At 60.6% G+C, this 16,946-nt stretch overlaps 1 protein-coding gene across 2 annotated transcripts in view; it reads right to left on the bottom strand.

The window, feature by feature from the left end:
• Positions 1 to 16,946, bottom strand: part of GRID1 (glutamate ionotropic receptor delta type subunit 1) — a 629,487-nt gene that overhangs the window by 191,643 nt on the left and 420,898 nt on the right. For both annotated transcript variants that reach the window (XM_070433218.1, XM_070433219.1), the window contains one exon: positions 10,033 to 10,203. In XM_070433218.1, the coding sequence (XP_070289319.1) occupies positions 10,033 to 10,203 (171 nt within the window). The remainder of the gene's footprint in view (positions 1 to 10,032; positions 10,204 to 16,946) is intronic.

The raw sequence follows: 16,946 nt of genomic DNA, 5'->3' as shown, positions 1-16,946 counted from the left end.
GAGGCGGCCCCCTCAGGCAGGTGTGTGGCGGCCATGGCAGCTGCTGCACAGACAACCATCAGCCAACGGGGTCAGAGGGCGACTCTGCACATGGGAGCAAGGCAGCCGCTGAAGATGCCAGGACAAGCCGCCAGGTAGCAAAGGGAGGCTCTGTCGCCTCACGGGGCTCCTGGGAGACCAACAGACCCCTGGGCTTCAGGAGGAGCCCTGCTGCCTCCCAGCCTCCCCATCACGCCCCAGAATTCCCCTTGCACCCCAACTCCTCCCTGCCTTGTTCTCAGCCTGCATACACTGGGTACCCCCAAAACACAGTCCCAGACAAGAGCTTGTGATGGGAACCGTCCTGCGAGATGAAAGCAGACGTGGGCAAGGGAGCTGCAGCGAGACCCCAAACACCCCTGCCCATCTCGCCTGCCGCCACCTGATGCCGCCGGTGCGTCCCTGTGCCCTGCCACTCCCGCCGAGCCTGGCGCTGTCTGCTTCAGCCCGTGAACTTGCGGGGGGCACAGCCGTGTGGGCCACCGAGACTGTGCTCCAGGCACCTTTCCATGCTGTTGGGGTGAGAAACAGATGGAGGATGGACAGGAGGGGGCCATGGGGCAGGAGGAGGGGCCATGGGGCAGGAGGGGGCCATGGGGCAGGAGGGGGGCCCATGGGGCAGGAGGGGGGGCCATGGGGCAGGAGGGGGGCCCATGGGGCAGGAGGGGGGCCCATGGGGCAGGAGGGGGGCCCATGGGGCAGGAGGGGCCCATGGGGCAGGAGGGGGGGCCATGGGGCAGGAGGGGGGTCCATGGGGCAGGAGGGGGGCCCATGGGGCAGGAGGGGGGCCCATGGAGCAGGAGGGGGGCCCTGGGGAAGGAGGGGGGCCCATGGGGCAGGAGGGGGGCCATGGGGCAGGAGGGGGGCCATGGGGCAGGAGGGGGGGGCCATGGGGCAGGAGGGGTCCCATGGGGCAGGAGGGGGGGCCATGGGGCAGGAGGGGGGCCATGGGGCAGGAGGGGTCCCATGGGACAGGAGGGGGGCCCACGGGGCAGGAGGGGGGCCCATGGGGCAGGAGGGGCGCCATGGGGCAGGAGGGGGGGGCCATGGGGCAGGAGGGGTCCCATGGGGCAGGAGGGGGGCCCATGGGGCAGGAGGGGGGCCATGGGGCAGGAGGGGGGCCCATGGAGCAGGAGGGGGCCATGGAGCAGGAGGGGGGGCCATGGGGCAGGAGGGGGGGCCATGGGGCAGGAGGGGTCCCATGGGGCAGGAGGGGGGGCCCATGGGGCAGGAGGGGGGGCCATGGGGCAGGAGGGGGGCCCATGGAGCAGGAGGGGGCAATGAGGCAGGAGGGGGAGCCATGGGGCAGGAGGGGGGCCCATGGGGCAGGAGGGGGGCCCATGGGGCAGGAGGGGGGCCCATGGAGCAGGAGGGGGGCCCTGGGGAAGGAGGGGGGCCCATGGGGCAGGAGGGGGGCCATGGGGCAGGAGGGGGAGCCATGGGGCAGGAGGGGGGGCCATGGGGCAGGAGGGGTCCCATGGGACAGGAGGGGGGCCCACGGGGCAGGAGGGGGGCCCATGGGGCAGGAGGGGGGCCATGGGGCAGGAGGGGGGGGCCATGGGGCAGGAGGGGTCCCATGGGGCAGGAGGGGGGCCCATGGGGCAGGAGGGGGCCATGGGGCAGGAGGGGGGGCCATGGGGCAGGAGGGGCCCCATGGGGCAGGAGGGGGGGCCCATGGGGCAGGAGGGGGGCCCATGGAGCAGGAGGGGGCCATGGGGCAGGAGGGGGGGGCCATGGGGCAGGAGGGGTCCCATGGGGCAGGAGGGGGGCCCATGGGGCAGGAGGGGGGGCCATGGGGCAGGAGGGGGGCCCATGGAGCAGGAGGGGGCAATGGGGCAGGAGGGGGAGCCATGGGGCAGGAGGGGGGGCCATGGGGCAGGAGGGGTCCCATGGGGCAGGAGGGGGGGCCATGGGGCAGGAGGGGGGCCATGGGGCAGGAGGGGTCCCATGGGACAGGAGGGGGGCCCACGGGGCAGGAGGGGGGCCCATGGGGCAGGAGGGGGGCCATGGGGCAGGAGGGGGGGCCATGGGGCAGGAGGGGTCCCATGGGGCAGGAGGGGGGGCCCATGGGGCAGGAGGGGGGGCCATGGGGCAGGAGGGGGGCCCATGGAGCAGGAGGGGGCCATGGAGCAGGAGGGGGGGCCATGGGGCAGGAGGGGGGGCCATGGGGCAGGAGGGGTCCCATGGGGCAGGAGGGGGGGCCCATGGGGCAGGAGGGGGGGCCATGGGGCAGGAGGGGGGCCCATGGAGCAGGAGGGGGCAATGGGGCAGGAGGGGGGGCCATGGGGCAGGAGGGGTGGCCATGGGGCAGGAGGGGTCCCATGGGGCAGGAGGGGGGCCCATGGGGCAGGAGGGGGGCCATGGGGCAGGATGGGGGCCCATGGAGCAGGAGGGGTCCCATGGGGCAGGAGGGGGGCCCATGGGGCAGGAGGGGGGGCCATGGGGCAGGAGGGGGGCCCATGGAGCAGGAGGGGGCAATGGGGCAGGAGGGGGGGCCATGGGGCAAGAGGGGGGGCCATGGGGCAGGAGGGGTCCCATGGGGCAGGAGGGGGGCCCATGGGGCAGGAGGGGGGCCATGGGGCAGGAGGGGGGCCCATGGAGCAGGAGGGGGCCATGGGGCAGGAGGGGGGGCCATGGGGCAGGAGGGGGGGCCATGGGGCAGGAGGGGGGCCCATGGAGCAGGAGGGGGCCATGGGCAGGAGGGGGGGGCCATGGGGCAGGAGGGGGGGCCATGGGGCAGGAGGGGTCCCATGGGGCAGGAGGGGGGCCCACGGGGCAGGAGGGGGGCCCATGGGGCAGGAGGGGGGCCATGGGGCAGGAGGGGGCCAGGGTAACCGACCACCTGCTGACTTGACAAGAGCTGCAGGCCAAGGGGAAGCAGGCACGTGGGCACCTGGGACCTTTTCGGGCCTGCAGTGCGCAGGGGCCTGCCTGCCGGCAGAGACGTGCCCGCCCCCGGGCCCCCCTCTGCGCTACAGGAACCAGGACAGAGCCCCGGCCCGGCCAGCCCGGCAGCCTCCTGGGAGAGAAGCCCGCAGCTGCGCTCAGGAGCCTCCGCTGCGGCATTACTGCTGGCGGGCGCCTCCCCTGGGAGCACAGAGCCAGGAGGAGAGGCTGCGTAAGAGACTGCAAGCCTCTCAGAGGGGCCTGGTTTTATTTTATTTATTTTCTGAAAGGATAACTCAAAGCTGAGAGTCCTTGGTGATATGAGGATTTCTCTACTCCAGACATTCACAGCTCTCCCAGCCACCCACTCACAGCGACGCTTTTCCCCCAGGCCCTGGACTCACGTCCACACTCGTCCACCACACTCACACATACACACACGCAGTCACACACACACAGTCACACATACACACACATACATACACACACTCACATGCACACACAGTCACTCACACATACACACACACACACACATACACACACTCACACATGCACACACACAGTCACACACAGTCACACATACACACACGCAGTCACACACACAGTCACACATACACACACACACACTCACATGCACACACACAGTCACTCACACATACACACAGTCACACACACATGCACACACAGTCACACACATACACACACACAGTCACACACATGCACACACTCACACACACATACACATATACACACACATACACATTTATACACATACACACACATACACACACTCACACAGTCACACATACACACACACGCAGTCACACACACAGTCACACATACTCACACATACACACACACACTCACATGCACACACACAGTCACTCACACATACATAGTCACACATACACACACACTCACACATGCACACACACAGTCACACACAGTCACACATACACACACAGTCACACACACATGCACACACTCACACACATACACATATACACACACATATACATATATACTCATACACATACACATACACACACTCACGCATACACACACAGTCACACATACACACACACACTCACACACATACACACAAATACACACATATACACACTCACACATACACACACTCACACACACTCACACATACACACACACACATGCACATACACTCACACACATACACACACATACACACACTCAGACACTCACACATACCCACCCACCACACACACACACACACACACACATACACACACACTCACATACACTCACACATACACATACACACACATACACACACACTCATACACACATACACACACACATACACACATACACACATACACATGCATACACACGTGCACTCACACATACATACACACACGTGCACTCACACATATATACACACATACATACATACATACATACACACACACACACACGGCATCACCGCCCGCCGCTGCGGCCAGACCAGCACCCGCTGGGACTCCCTCTTTCTCTCCACATCCCGACTCACAATGAACTGGGTGCTTATCAAATGTGAGGCTGCAGAGAGGCCTGCGAGGAGAGGAAAACACAGGATGTGACTCAGAAAGCTCTCGGGCCTCCCAGGTCTCCGCTGGGGACACTGCCCACACCTCACTGCCCTGCCCGCTCCCCCACCCCTCGCCGAGCTTCCTCAGCAGCGGGACTCTCCACTGTCCTAGACGTCTCTCCACACTTTCACTATCTCTACAACCAGCACCAACCAGGGCACACGGCTGGTGCCTAATGTGTGCTTGGTGGACAGATGGGAGGATGAACAGCTGAAGGAGTGTGGTGGGCGAGTGCGCGTGTGGGGAGGAGCTGGGGAGATGATGGATGGATGGATGGATGGATGGGTGGGAGATCTCCCGATAGGAAGGCGCACATGAACGTGGTTCCCAGGAAGAAAACACAAAGCAGACAGCAGAAAAAAGACCTGTTGCTCCCTGTGACTTGGGAGGGAACCGCCTTCGTTCAAACAAGTTTGCTTCTCATTTACAGCCACTCAGAGTGCCGTCCTGACCCCATGCGCTGCTCCCTGAGCTGCCTCACTGCCTCTGCCTCAGAGGACCTGACACTGTGGGGCCTGGGCCCCTCCCTGCTCCCCCACCTCAGTGTCCTCACGCAGGCGACCCTCGACCCACTGGGCTCACTGGTGGGGAGGCAAAGGACAGAGCGCCACCCTCACGGCCTGCTGTCCAGAGAAGGGACCTTCGGGGAAAACTCAAGAGCAGGCAGCAGAAAGGCGGCTTCTGGCTGGGCTCCCTCCAGCCCGGACAAGGCAGGCGAGCCTTTCCCAGGTGGGTGTGCGGGCAGAGACCAGAGTCCGGGCGGGTCACGCCATGCCCCTGCACCAGGAGCCGTCTGCTAGGAGAGGGCTCCCCTGCTGCTGCAGGGACACCCCTCACTGTTGGTCTTGAGCGGCTAACAGCCCAGCTGGAGCTCTAGGCAACAGGGCGGGCGGGCGGGCGGGCGGGCGGGGCCTGAAGGAGCCCTTGCCTTCCCCTCCATCCAGGGAAGGCGCAGCACAGGGCGTATTGGCAAAGGACGGACACGCAGAGCACATGCTGTCACTACCCAAACCCTCAGCCCCGGGCGCTGGCCGTCAGGACACCGCAGCACAAAGCGACAGGCGAGAGTGGACAGAGCAAAGGAGAGGCCACGGTGTGGCAGACAAAAGACCCAGATGCAAAGCAAAGGGCCTGGAACCGGGTCTGAGAAGCCAGAGGAGGCAGAGCCAGAACCAGGAGAGGGGGCGGGGCTTCCCGGGCCTGGGCCTCACTCCAGGTGGGGGCAGAGCTGGGGCTGTGGGAGCCACTGCGCCTGGTGAGATGAGCACAGGGTCTGGCAACTTCGGTCCAGCCGTGCCCAGGCCGGACACGGTGCGTGGACACAGCATGTGCTCAATGCACACTGCGTGAGCCACCGAGTCCCACCCACCCCTTACTGAGGGCTGAACAAGGAAGACCGCTCTAGTGGACGTTGATGATGACCAAACACGGGATCCCACAGGCTGTGCGGGCAGCTCCCCCTTCCCGGGTGGGCAGCAGGGCTGACCCCCAGAGATGCCTGCACAGGCAGCTTGTCCCGCAGAGGGTCCCGCTGGGAGGACTAGCTGAGGCCCAGATGTCACAGCTTGAGAAATCCCTCCCAGGCCTGGTCTCTCTGCCGAAGAGCTGCCAGCCCAGCTGTCCAGAGAGGGGGTGCAGGCTGAGGAGGCGCAGATGGTGGCAGTGGCCACGGGTGCAGGCACTCTGCTTGCTGCTGGGTCCGGGGGAGGGTGTGTGGCTGGGAGGGCGGCTGTCCCTACCAGCGGGTTTCTTCTTCCCGATGCACACGTGCCACCTGCAGCCAGAAGGCAACCAGGTGCCGGAGGAGGCCGCCTGTGCGCTGCGCCTGGCAGAGGCCCGCCTGCAGTGGCCTCTCCGGCTGCTCACTGTTCCGGCTGGGTCTTTAGGGTGGAGAAAAGCAGGGACAGTGACCAAGGCCCAGGGCCGCTCCAGGGCTCAGAGCTGCAGAGGAGAGGGTCGGCCATGGCAGCCTGAAGCCGGGAGAGCACAGAGAGCCCGGCGATACAGACCCGCCGGCGGCGCGTCAGAAAGGCTTTACTCGGCCGCACGGAGAGTGAGTCCCTCTATGGAGCCCCTGGACAATCGAAAAATGCAAAAAGGAGAAATTCTAACCCAAGAAATCAACACCACATCAGCCCAAAACCTAATGCAAGGCCCGGCTCCCAACCCCAGCCAGCGCCCCGGCATCCACCTGTGCCCCTCGGAAACACATGGGCTGTCACGGACGCTACGGGACAATATGCCGTGGCCGCCAGGCAGCCCACGCCGCCAGGTACTGCAGGTCTAAACAGGCGCCACACGCTCCCTCTGCGGGCGCTGTCCCGGCCGTTGGGGATTCCGGGGCTGGTCACCACTTCATCACTGGCCACTGGTGGACTAGCCCAGCCCCGCGCCCGCTGGGCAAGGAAAGGGGGTGGGACCCGAGCCGACAGCCCTGCCTGCGCTGCAGTCCTGGCATTTTCCTTCCAGGGACTCCCTCTCCACTAGTAGGAACCCAGCTACAGTGCGATGGCCCTGCCGGGGGCTTCACAGCACAGCCCGACCACAGCCCCTCCCCGGACTCGCGAACACGCCTGCCCCAGCAGGTCTCCTCAGAGCAGCGTCTGGGGCAGAGCCCAGAGGACAGGAGCGCCCTTCCAGCCTCCTTCACCCCCTCAGCCCAGCGCTCAGAGCCCGGGCCTCCTGTTACTGCTCCCGAGTGGGTTGTTCTAAACGTGTTCTTGTCTCCTGGGGAGTCTCACGGCCAGAGGCCAGCAGAGGTTCCTCTGCCTCCTCCACTGTCCTCAGGAGGGGGCGCCAGCTGGGGGGACCTGGATGGATGGCCTGTGCCTGGGAGGAGCCTGCAGCATCCCGGGCTGCTGGGCGGGATGAGTAAACAAACCCACAAGGACGCGGGCAACAAGGCAGAGGTTCTTGTAATAGTACTGTACTCCTAGGCCCTCGAAGAGGCTCGGAGACCGCTTACCTGGTGTTCGACCCACATTCCTCACAGACCCACCCACCGTCCTAATGGAGGCCTCTGGGGAGCAGGGTCTTGGACGAAGAACTCAGGGGCCCAGCACGGCTCTCCCACGAAGGGCAGCTCTCACTGCTGCGTGTGAGGCTGCGCAGTGGGTGGCAGGGCACTGGGTGTGCACGGTGGGTGCGCACAGTGGGTGTGCACGGTGGGTGCGCACAGTGGGAGGCACGTGATGCCTGCTAGGGGCAGCCCAGGTGAGAACAGCCCTCCCACCGGCTGTGAGCTCTTGCAGCGCGTGCTCAGGAGGAGAGGGGCGCTGGATCCCGCAAACCCCGAGGCAGGCCAGCCTCTCCACACAAGGCCCTCCTCCACGTGACACCGCTAGCTCGGCCTCCCCTACACGCTGTCCCCATGTCCTCTCATTGCTTTTCATTATGACCCTAAGAGGCAGGTGCATTCTCACCCGTCTACAGAGGAAGAAACCGAAACACAGAAGGAAGAACTAGTTAGTACTGGCGTCCTGGAGCTGGACCCCAGCAATCTGGCGCCCGTGCCGGCGCTGCCGCGCTGCAGGGCCTCTGGGTGTCGCTCCTGTCTGCTCTGTGGGGTGCCGGGTCTCGGCAGGACAGCGGGAGGTGGGAGGCCCGGTCCCAGGCTGACACTGCACTGGCCACACCTCTGAGCGACCTTGCCCTGCTGGTGTGGTCATTTCAGTGTGGCCGCCACGGGACTCCGCACCAGCCTGCCTGGCAGCCACGTGCACTGCACCTGCACCTGCACCTGCACCTGCTGACCCCTGAGATGAGGCAGCGCGTGTTTGCGCCCTGGGAAGAGGCCCCCCCTCTGCTCCTCCACAGAAGTGCAGTGTGAGGAAGCAAGAGCGTGTGAGGAAGCAGGACTGGTGTCGAAGCAGGAACTGGACGAGTGGACTTTACTCATCCCGCCCAGAGAGGCGGGGGCAAGGCTGGCTTGTGTTTGGAGAAGATGAAGCTCTGCAAGGAGAGGGTCTCCCCAGGTCTGGCTCCATGAGCGAGGGAGTCCCCTCCTGCTCCTGCCCCTGTGGGGATGTGTGATGGACAGCTCACACCCCTGAGCCACATCCCCCACTCCTCTCCCTTCTACCTGGAGAACAGGCATGAGCACTAAGCTGCACTGCAGGGCAGGCTTGGCCCTTGCCCTTCCCCACTCCCCAGAACAGCGGAGAGCAGAGCCAACCAGCGACGTCCAGAACAGACGCTCTTGCCCCAGCACCTGCCTCTCCCTGGCCCCTGTGCCCAGGGCTCCGAGGCCTTGGTCCTGCAGGGGCCTGGGGTCCACTCTCCTGGCCAAACCCCAGCCATCCTGATGGTCCCGGAGCAGGAACAGGGAGAGGGGGATCGCTCCAGGGAAAAATCGGGGTCTGCTGTGTTTCCGTGAGAACGATTTCCAGGGTTTACCATCTGTTGAGGCATGTTCTCCCCACCCCCTTGCCCCCCACCAAATACCAGATTACAGAACGGATTCAGCGCTTTGGCAAATGACACGTGCCCAGCCCACTCCAGAGACTCTAACCACCCCCCTGTGCCTCTCCCGACAGGTGGTGCCCCCCGCCCTGCAGTGGGGCTGATACTCACTGGCAGCCACACCGGCCCTCCTGAACCCCTGACTTCCACCCTCATGTCTGGCTGGGTAAAGAGGTGAGTAGTCCTAAATGCTGAATGCAAGCATCTCACACACACTAACTTCTGGGCGATTTTCACAAACCCAATGTTAGAAGTGCCCTGACGTTACCCACCACATCTCGGATGAAGTTCCCTGGTGCATAACCTTCTTCATGGACAGTGTCCACAGCGCTCCCCTGCTGCCCCACACCAACAGGAAACCAGCTCTCCTCTCAGACGGGGCACAGCCCACACCTGCGCCCCTCTTGGGGGCCTGAGGGAGGAATGGCGGGGGCGGGGCGGGCCCTGCCCAGTGCCCTGGCGGCCCCGCCTCAGCATTCAGCAGAGGAGTTGGCCAGTCCCTATTGCTCCCCAAGAGCCACGTCATATTATTGACTTCCCAGAGGAGAACCTAAACCAGGTTCCAAATGAGGACCCCCGCTCCTTCCCCAGCCCTGCCAGGAGAACCCCCCCAACAGACCACCTGGCTCCTTCCCCATCCCTGCCAGGTGAACCCCCCCAACAAACCACCCGGCTCCTTCCCCAGCCCTGCCAGGAGAACCCCCCCAACAACCCACCTGGCTCCTTTCCCAGCCCTGCCAGGTGAGTCCCCCAACAAACCACCCGACTCCTTCACCGAAGAAGCAGAAGCAGAAGCAGAAGCAGAAGCAGAAGCAGAAGCAGAAGCCGAGGAGCCCGAGGAGCCCAGAGCTCCTGACCCCTCAGCACATGGCTGAGATACAAGAGGTGCTTGGAGCTAAAGGGCCTGGGAGCTGACCCCACAGCTGCTGCCAGTGCTGCTCAGAGACGCTGCCCTGCGCCCGGCTTCCAGGTCACCAAACAAACCCGTCATTAGAGCTGGCGGGCAGACCGGCCCGGACTCCCGCGGCATGGCACTCACCTGCAGCATCTGGAGGTAGCCCTCCTGGGGGTCGCACAGCAGGGAGGAGATGCGGTGGTTGTTCCTCGTGCATTTCTGGTTGTCCTTGGCAGCCGGGAATATCTGTCGGACCACGGTCATCCTGCCCAGGGCGCTGTGGACCAGATCCAGAATCTCCGGGTCACTGATTTCCTGGGGAGACAACCAGACCCACACTGACCATCCGCTGGAACTTCCTCTGCCAAAGGCCTATGAACAGCTGAGCCAAAGGGATGCAAGGGTGGCCCAGGTCAGTCCCTACTGCTTGTTTACAAACAACACTTGCCCGACCTCCAATGCAAGCAGGCTATTCAGCATCTCCCGAGGCCCTGGCTCCCTGAGGTCAAGCTCAGACTCAGTGGTGTCAGAAGCGCATGGTGTCAGCTGCCCTCCCGGTTTCTGCTGGGAGTCAGTGACCTGATCTAGGCAAGCACCCCTGGCTCCCTCTGACATCACTGACCAAAATGCAACAAGTCACCTCTTATCCTATCTAATAAAAGAGTAATATGCAAATTGACCATCACTCCAACACACAAGATGGCCACCCCCATGTGGACACAAGATGGCCAGTAGGGGAGGGCAGTTGTGGGTGATCAGGCAAGCAGAAGAGGGCAGTTGGGAGGGACCAGGCCTGAAAGAAAGGGCAGTTGGGGGCGACTAGGCCTGAAAGGGAGGGTAGTTGGGGGCGATCAGGCCTGCAGGGGAGGGCAGTTGGGGAGGACCAGGCTGGCAGGGGAGGGCAGATAGGGGGGGACCAGGCCTGCAGGGGAGGGCAGTTAGGGGCAATCGGCCGGCAGGGGAGTGGTTAGGGGTACTCAGGCAGGCAGGCAGGCAGGCAAGCAGTTGGGAACCAGCAGTCCTGAATTATGAGAGGGGTCCCAGATTGGAGAGGGTACAGTTTGGGCTGAGGGACACACACACCACTGCCCCGTGCATGAATTTCATGCACTGGGCCTTTAGTTCATTAGTAATTGGATTCTTTTTAAAAAAGATTTGCATACAAATTTTGAAAACATATCCATGCATTCATTCACAGCATGAAATCTACCCCATATCTCCTGCAGGTTTGTTCTGTGCTCAGCAATGGGGATATCACTGTGAGCAAGTCAGGCCTCACCCCATTCAGTGACGCCCAAGGTCATCCCAGGATGACCTATGCAGGGGACGCAGTAAGGAAATAGAGAGGCAAGGGAACCCCTAGCCCCAGGTGAGCATGCTGAGCCCTGATGTATTTCATCTCATTCGTTGCTAACAACAGCCCAGGTGCTCACAACAGCCCAGTGCTCACAACAGCCCAGTACTCACAACAGCCCAGTACTCACAACATCTCAGTACTCGCAACAGCCCAGCTGCTCATAATAGCCCAGGTGCTCAAAACAGCCCAGATGCTCACAATGCCCAGTGCTCACAAGAGTCCAGTGCTCACAATAGCCCAGAACTCACAATAGCCCAGGTGCTCACAACAGCCCAGGTGTTCACAATAGCCCAGTGCTCACAACAGCCAGGTGCTCACAACAGCCCAGGTGCTCACAACAGCCCAGTTGTTCACAATAGCCCAGTGCTCACAACAGCCCAGTGCTCACAACAGCCCAGTGCTCACAACAGCCAGGTGCTCACAACAGCCCAGGTGCTCACAACAGCCCAGGTTTTCACAATAGCCCAGTGCTCACAACAGCCAGGTGCTCACAACAGCCCAGTGCTCACAACAGCCCAGGTGATCAAAATAGCCCAGTGCTCACAACAGCCCAGGTGCTCACAATAGCCCAGTGTTCACAATAGCCCAGGGGCTCACAATAGCCCAGTGCTCACAACAGCCCAGGTGCTCACAATCCCCAGGGCTCACAATAGCCCAGGATTCCCCAGGCAGAGCCGATTATGATCCTGTTTACAGTGAGCACCATGGAGCGCAGACATAGCAAGGGAGCCGCCACAGGGAGCTCTTCCCAAACAGGCTTCTGTGAGGAATCAGCACTGGAGCAGAGCCTGAAGGATGAGCTTGTTAAGCTAAGTGCTTGCATGTAGGAAGGGGGGAGGGGCAGTGCCCAGCTGAGTTGGTGTCAGTGCTGCTGAAGATGGGGAGACTGCACCATGGCAGCTGCACCTGCTCCTGTGAGTGGGCACCTGCTCCTGTGAGTGGGCACCTGCTCCTGCGAGTGGGCACCTGCTCCTGTGAGTGGGCACATGCTCCTGTGAGTGGGCACCTGCTCTGTGAGTGGGCACTTGCTCCTGTGAGTGGGCACCTGCTCTGTGAGTGGGCACTTGCTCCTGTGAGTGGGCACCTGCTCTGTGAGTGGGCACATGCTCCTGTGAGTGGGCACCTGCTCTGTGAGTGGGCACTTGCTCCTGTGAGTGGGCACCTGCTCTGTGAGTGGGCACTTGCTCCTGTGAGTGGGCACCTGCTCCTGTGAGTGGGCACATGCTCCTGTGAGTGGGCACCTGCTCTGTGAGTGGGCACTTGCTCCTGTGAGTGGGCACCTGCTCTGTGAGTGGGCACTTGCTCCTGTGAGTGGGCACCTGCTCCTGTGAGTGGGCACATGCTCCTGTGAGTGGGCACCTGCTCTGTGAGTGGGCACTTGCTCCTGTGAGTGGGCACCTGCTCTGTGAGTGGGCACCTGCTCTGTGAGTGGGCACTTGCTCCTGTGAGTGGGCACATGCTCCTGCGAGTGGGCACCTGCTCCTGTGAGCACACCTGCTCCTGTGAGTGGGCAGCTGCCAGGAGAGCGGCAGGGCTGTGAGACACCACAGGCTCCCAGGACCTGGGTGGGACAGACAGGCAGAGAGGAGGGTGACGGGAGGCAGCCTGGAGCAGAGTCCCGGCCGGCTCGGGATGGGGGTCAGAGCCAGCGATCAACGCCCACCCTGACGACGATGAGGAGCCTTGGAAGGTTTTAGACACAAACAAGCCACCATCAGGTCTACATTTTTAAGAGCCTCTGGCAGCTGTAAGGAGGGAGAATTCCACAGGCAGAAACATGCTCATGGGAGGGCCCCAGGGACTACAGACAGGAAACACGCGTGGCCAGGGTCTGGGCAGTGGGAGCTCAGGCCGATGAAGCCCCGGCTGCAAGCCAGGCCCTTAGCTGTGCAGAGCCACCAGCCACCCTCTAGGCAGCCGGCAGCCCTCAGGCTCGCAGACAATGAGACAGAAGACGTGGAGCTCACGGCGTCAGGAATCAGTGACGGTTGTTTCTGTGGCTTGAAGGTTTAGGGTAAGATGGTAAACAGTGTACAGTGTACAGTGGGGCCTTGACTTACGAGTGTCCCGACTAACAAGTTTTTCGAGATACGAGCTGTCTCTCGGCCGATTTTTTGCTTTGAATTGAGTTGTGAGCTAAAATTCAGGTTACGAGCCAGCTTCAGATACCCCACCACTAGTTGGCGCAGCGAACATCACAGTGATTTGACATAGGAGTAATCTGAGTTACGAGCTCTGTCATGGAACGAATTAAACTCGTAAGTCAAGGCCCCACTGTATTTCAGGGATTGTCTCAGGGCCTGACAGGAGTGCCAAGACTTCCCAGCTGAAGCCCAGGCCGGGGCGGGGAGAAAGTAAGAAATTAAGAGGTGCAGCCTTTCAGAATGATCAATAGTTCCCGGTATGCTGAGTTGCAGTAATCTCCAAAGAGCTGAAGTGCTGTCACATATTGCATCTGGGTTGAAACCACTGACCTATGCACTTCAGACAAAGCTTGCTTTAAGGGAAGATGATCTTGTTAGACAAGGACTAACTGACAATCAAAGGTAGGGACATAGCAATGTGCTTTGGTCCCAGGACCAGGAGGCGAGAGGGTCCGGGCCAGCGGGTTCAAGAACCAGCACTGACAACAGGACAGGTGGTGTATAATAGTGGGGGGGCTAGGATAGTGGGGGACTAGGATAGTGGGGGACCAAGATAGTGGGGGACTAGACTAGTGGGGGACCAGGATAGTGGGGGACCAGGGTAGTGGGAGACCAGGATAATGGGGGATCAGGATAGTGGGGAACTAGGATAGTGGTGAACGAGGATAGTGGGGAACCAGGATAGTGGGAGACCAGGATAGTGGGGGACCAGGATAGTGGGGGGCTAGGGTAGTGGGGGACCAAGATAGTGGGGGCTCAGGATAGTGGGAGACCAGGATAGTGGGGAACCAGGATAGTGGGGACCAGGGTAGTGGGGAACCAGGATAGTGGGGGACTAGGATAGTGGGGAACCAGGATAGTGGGGACTAGGATAGTGGGGGACTAGGATAGTGGGGGACTAGGATAGTGGGGAACCAGGATAGTGGGGGACTAGGATAGTGGGGGACTAGGATAGTGGGGACTAGGATAGTGGGGGACTAGGATAGTGGGGAACCAGGATAGTGGGGGACTAGGATAGTGGGGGACCAGGATAGTGGGGGACCAGGGTAGTGGGGAACCAGGATAGTGGGGACCAGGATAGTGGGGGACTAGGATAGTGGGGGACCAAGATAGTGGGGGACCAGGGTAGTGGGGGACCAGGGTAGCGGGGGACTAGGATAGTGGGGAACTAGGATAGTGGGGGACCAAGATAGTGGGGGACCAAGATAGTGGGGGACTAGGATAGTGGGGGACCAAGATAGTGGGGGACCAGGGTAGTGGGGAACCAGGATAGCGGGGGACCAGGATAGTGGGGGACTAGGATAGTGGGGGACCAGGATAGTGGGGGACCAGGATAGTGGGGGACTAGGATAGTGGGGAACCAGGATAGTGGGGGACTAGGATAGTGGGGGACCAGGATAGTGGGGGACCAGGATAGCGGGGGACCAGGATAGTGGGGGACTAGGATAGTGGGGGGACCAGGATAGTGGGAGAGTAGGACAGTAGGGGAGTAGGATAGTGGGGGACTAGGATAGTGGGGATCCAGGATAGTGGGGGAGTAGGATAGTGGGGGAGTAGGATAGTGGGGGACCAGGATAGTGGGGGACCAGGATAGTGGGGGAGTAGGATAGTGGGGGACTAGGATAGTGTGGGACTAGGATAGTGGGGATCCAGGATAGTGGGGGAGTAGGATAGTGGGGGAGTAGGATAGTGGGGGACTAGGATAGTGGGGATCCAGGATAGTGGGGATCCAGGATAGTGGGGGACCAGGATAGTGGGGGAGTAGGATAGTGGGGGAGTAGGATAGTGTGGGACTAGGATAGTGGAGATACAGGATAGTGGGGGAGTAGGATAGTGGGGGACTAGGATAGTGGGGATCCAGGATAGTGGGGGAGTAGGATAGTGGGGGAGTAAGATAGTGGGGGACTAGGATAGTGGGGAACCAGGATAGTGGGGATCCAGGATAGTGGGGGAGTAGGATAGTGGGGGAGTAGGATAGTGGGGGACTAGGATAGTGGGAATCCAGGATAGTGGGGGAGTAGGATAGTGGGGGAGTAGGATAGTGGGGGACTAGGATAGTGGGGATCCAGGATAGTGGGGGAGTAAGATAGTGGGGGAGTAGGATAGTGGGGGACTAGGATAGTGGTGATCCAGGATAGTGGGGATCCAGGATAGTGGGGGAGTAGGATAGTGGGGGGACTAGGATAGTGGGGATCCAGGATAGTGGGGATCCAGGATAGTGGGGGAGTAGGATAGTGGGGGACTAGGATAGTGGGGGATTAGGATAGTGGGGATCCAGGATAGTGGGGGACTAGGATAGTAGGGAACCAAGATAGTGGGGGACCAAGATAGTGGGGGACCAGGATAGTGGGGGACTAGGATAGTGGGGGACTAGGATAGTGGGGATCCAGGATAGTGGGGATCCAGGATAGTGGGGGAGTAGGATAGTAGGGGAGTAGGATAGTGGGGGAGTAGGAGTAGGAGGACTGTGAACCCAAGCAGTGAGTGGAGACGGAATATAGAGAACTTGGGGAGGGAATTTTTTGTCTAGAAAAGGACAGGAGGCCAGGAAGAACATAATTTGAATTATGCATGAGGTTAATCAGACCTGAACACCTTGGAGAGGAAATGGGTATGTCACATACCATATATTCGGCCCCCTCTCCCCCTATGCCTTCCCTCTGGTAACCACCATACTGTTGTCTGTGTCTCTAAGTTTCCGTTTGCTGCCCCACATATCAGTAAAACCATATGGTTCTGAGCTTTTCCTGACTGGCATACTTCACTTAGCGTCATGTTCTCAGGGCGCATCCATGGTGCAGCAAAGGCAGTACTTCATCCTTCCTCATGGCTGAGCGAATTCCATGTGTGTGTGGACGTCTCCACCCAGGCCTCCACCGCAGGGCACTTTGGTTGTCTTCAGGTCTCGGCCACCGTGAATAATGCTGCAGTGGACGTAGGGGTGCCTATCTTTGAGGAAAATGTTTCTAGCTTTTGGGTGCTTAGAAGAGAGGTTGCTAGGTCATATGGTAACTCTACTTTTAATTCTTTTTAAACCACCACTGTTTCCCATAGTGGCTGTACCAGTTTGCATTCCCACCAGCAGTGAATGAAGGTTCCCTTTTCTCCACAACCTCTCCAACACTTACTTGCCTTGTTGATAATGGCCATTCTGGCAGGTGTGAGGTGCTGTCTCCTTGTAGTTTGGATTTGCATTTCCCTAACTGCTGGTGAGGTTGAGCATCTTTTCATATCTTTTGGCCATTTGTACGTCTTCTTGGGAGAGGTGTCTGTTCAGGTCCTCTGCCCACTTTTTTATTGGATTTTGTTTGTTTCGTGTTGAGTTGTATGAGTGGAATCTTTAGGGTTTTCTATACTCAGAATCATGTCATCTGCAAAAAGTGACAGTTTTAGTTCTTGGTTCCTGATTTGGATCCTTTTATTTCCTTCTCTTGGCTGATGGCTCTGACCAGGACTTCCAGCACTGTGTTGAGTGAGGGTGGCAAACTGACCATCCTTCTCTTGTTCCTGATCTTAGAGGAAAAGCTTTCAGTTTTTCACTCTTGAGTATGATATTG

The sequence above is a fragment of the Myotis yumanensis genome, unplaced genomic scaffold (assembly GCF_028538775.1).
Source record: "Myotis yumanensis isolate MYYU_CA2020_CCGP unplaced genomic scaffold, mMyoYum1.0.hap1 SCAF_13, whole genome shotgun sequence".
Lineage (NCBI taxonomy): Eukaryota > Metazoa > Chordata > Mammalia > Chiroptera > Vespertilionidae > Myotis > Myotis yumanensis.
The sequence above is the reverse complement of the archived record's forward strand: the minus strand, read 5'-3'. Positions and strand labels throughout refer to the sequence as shown.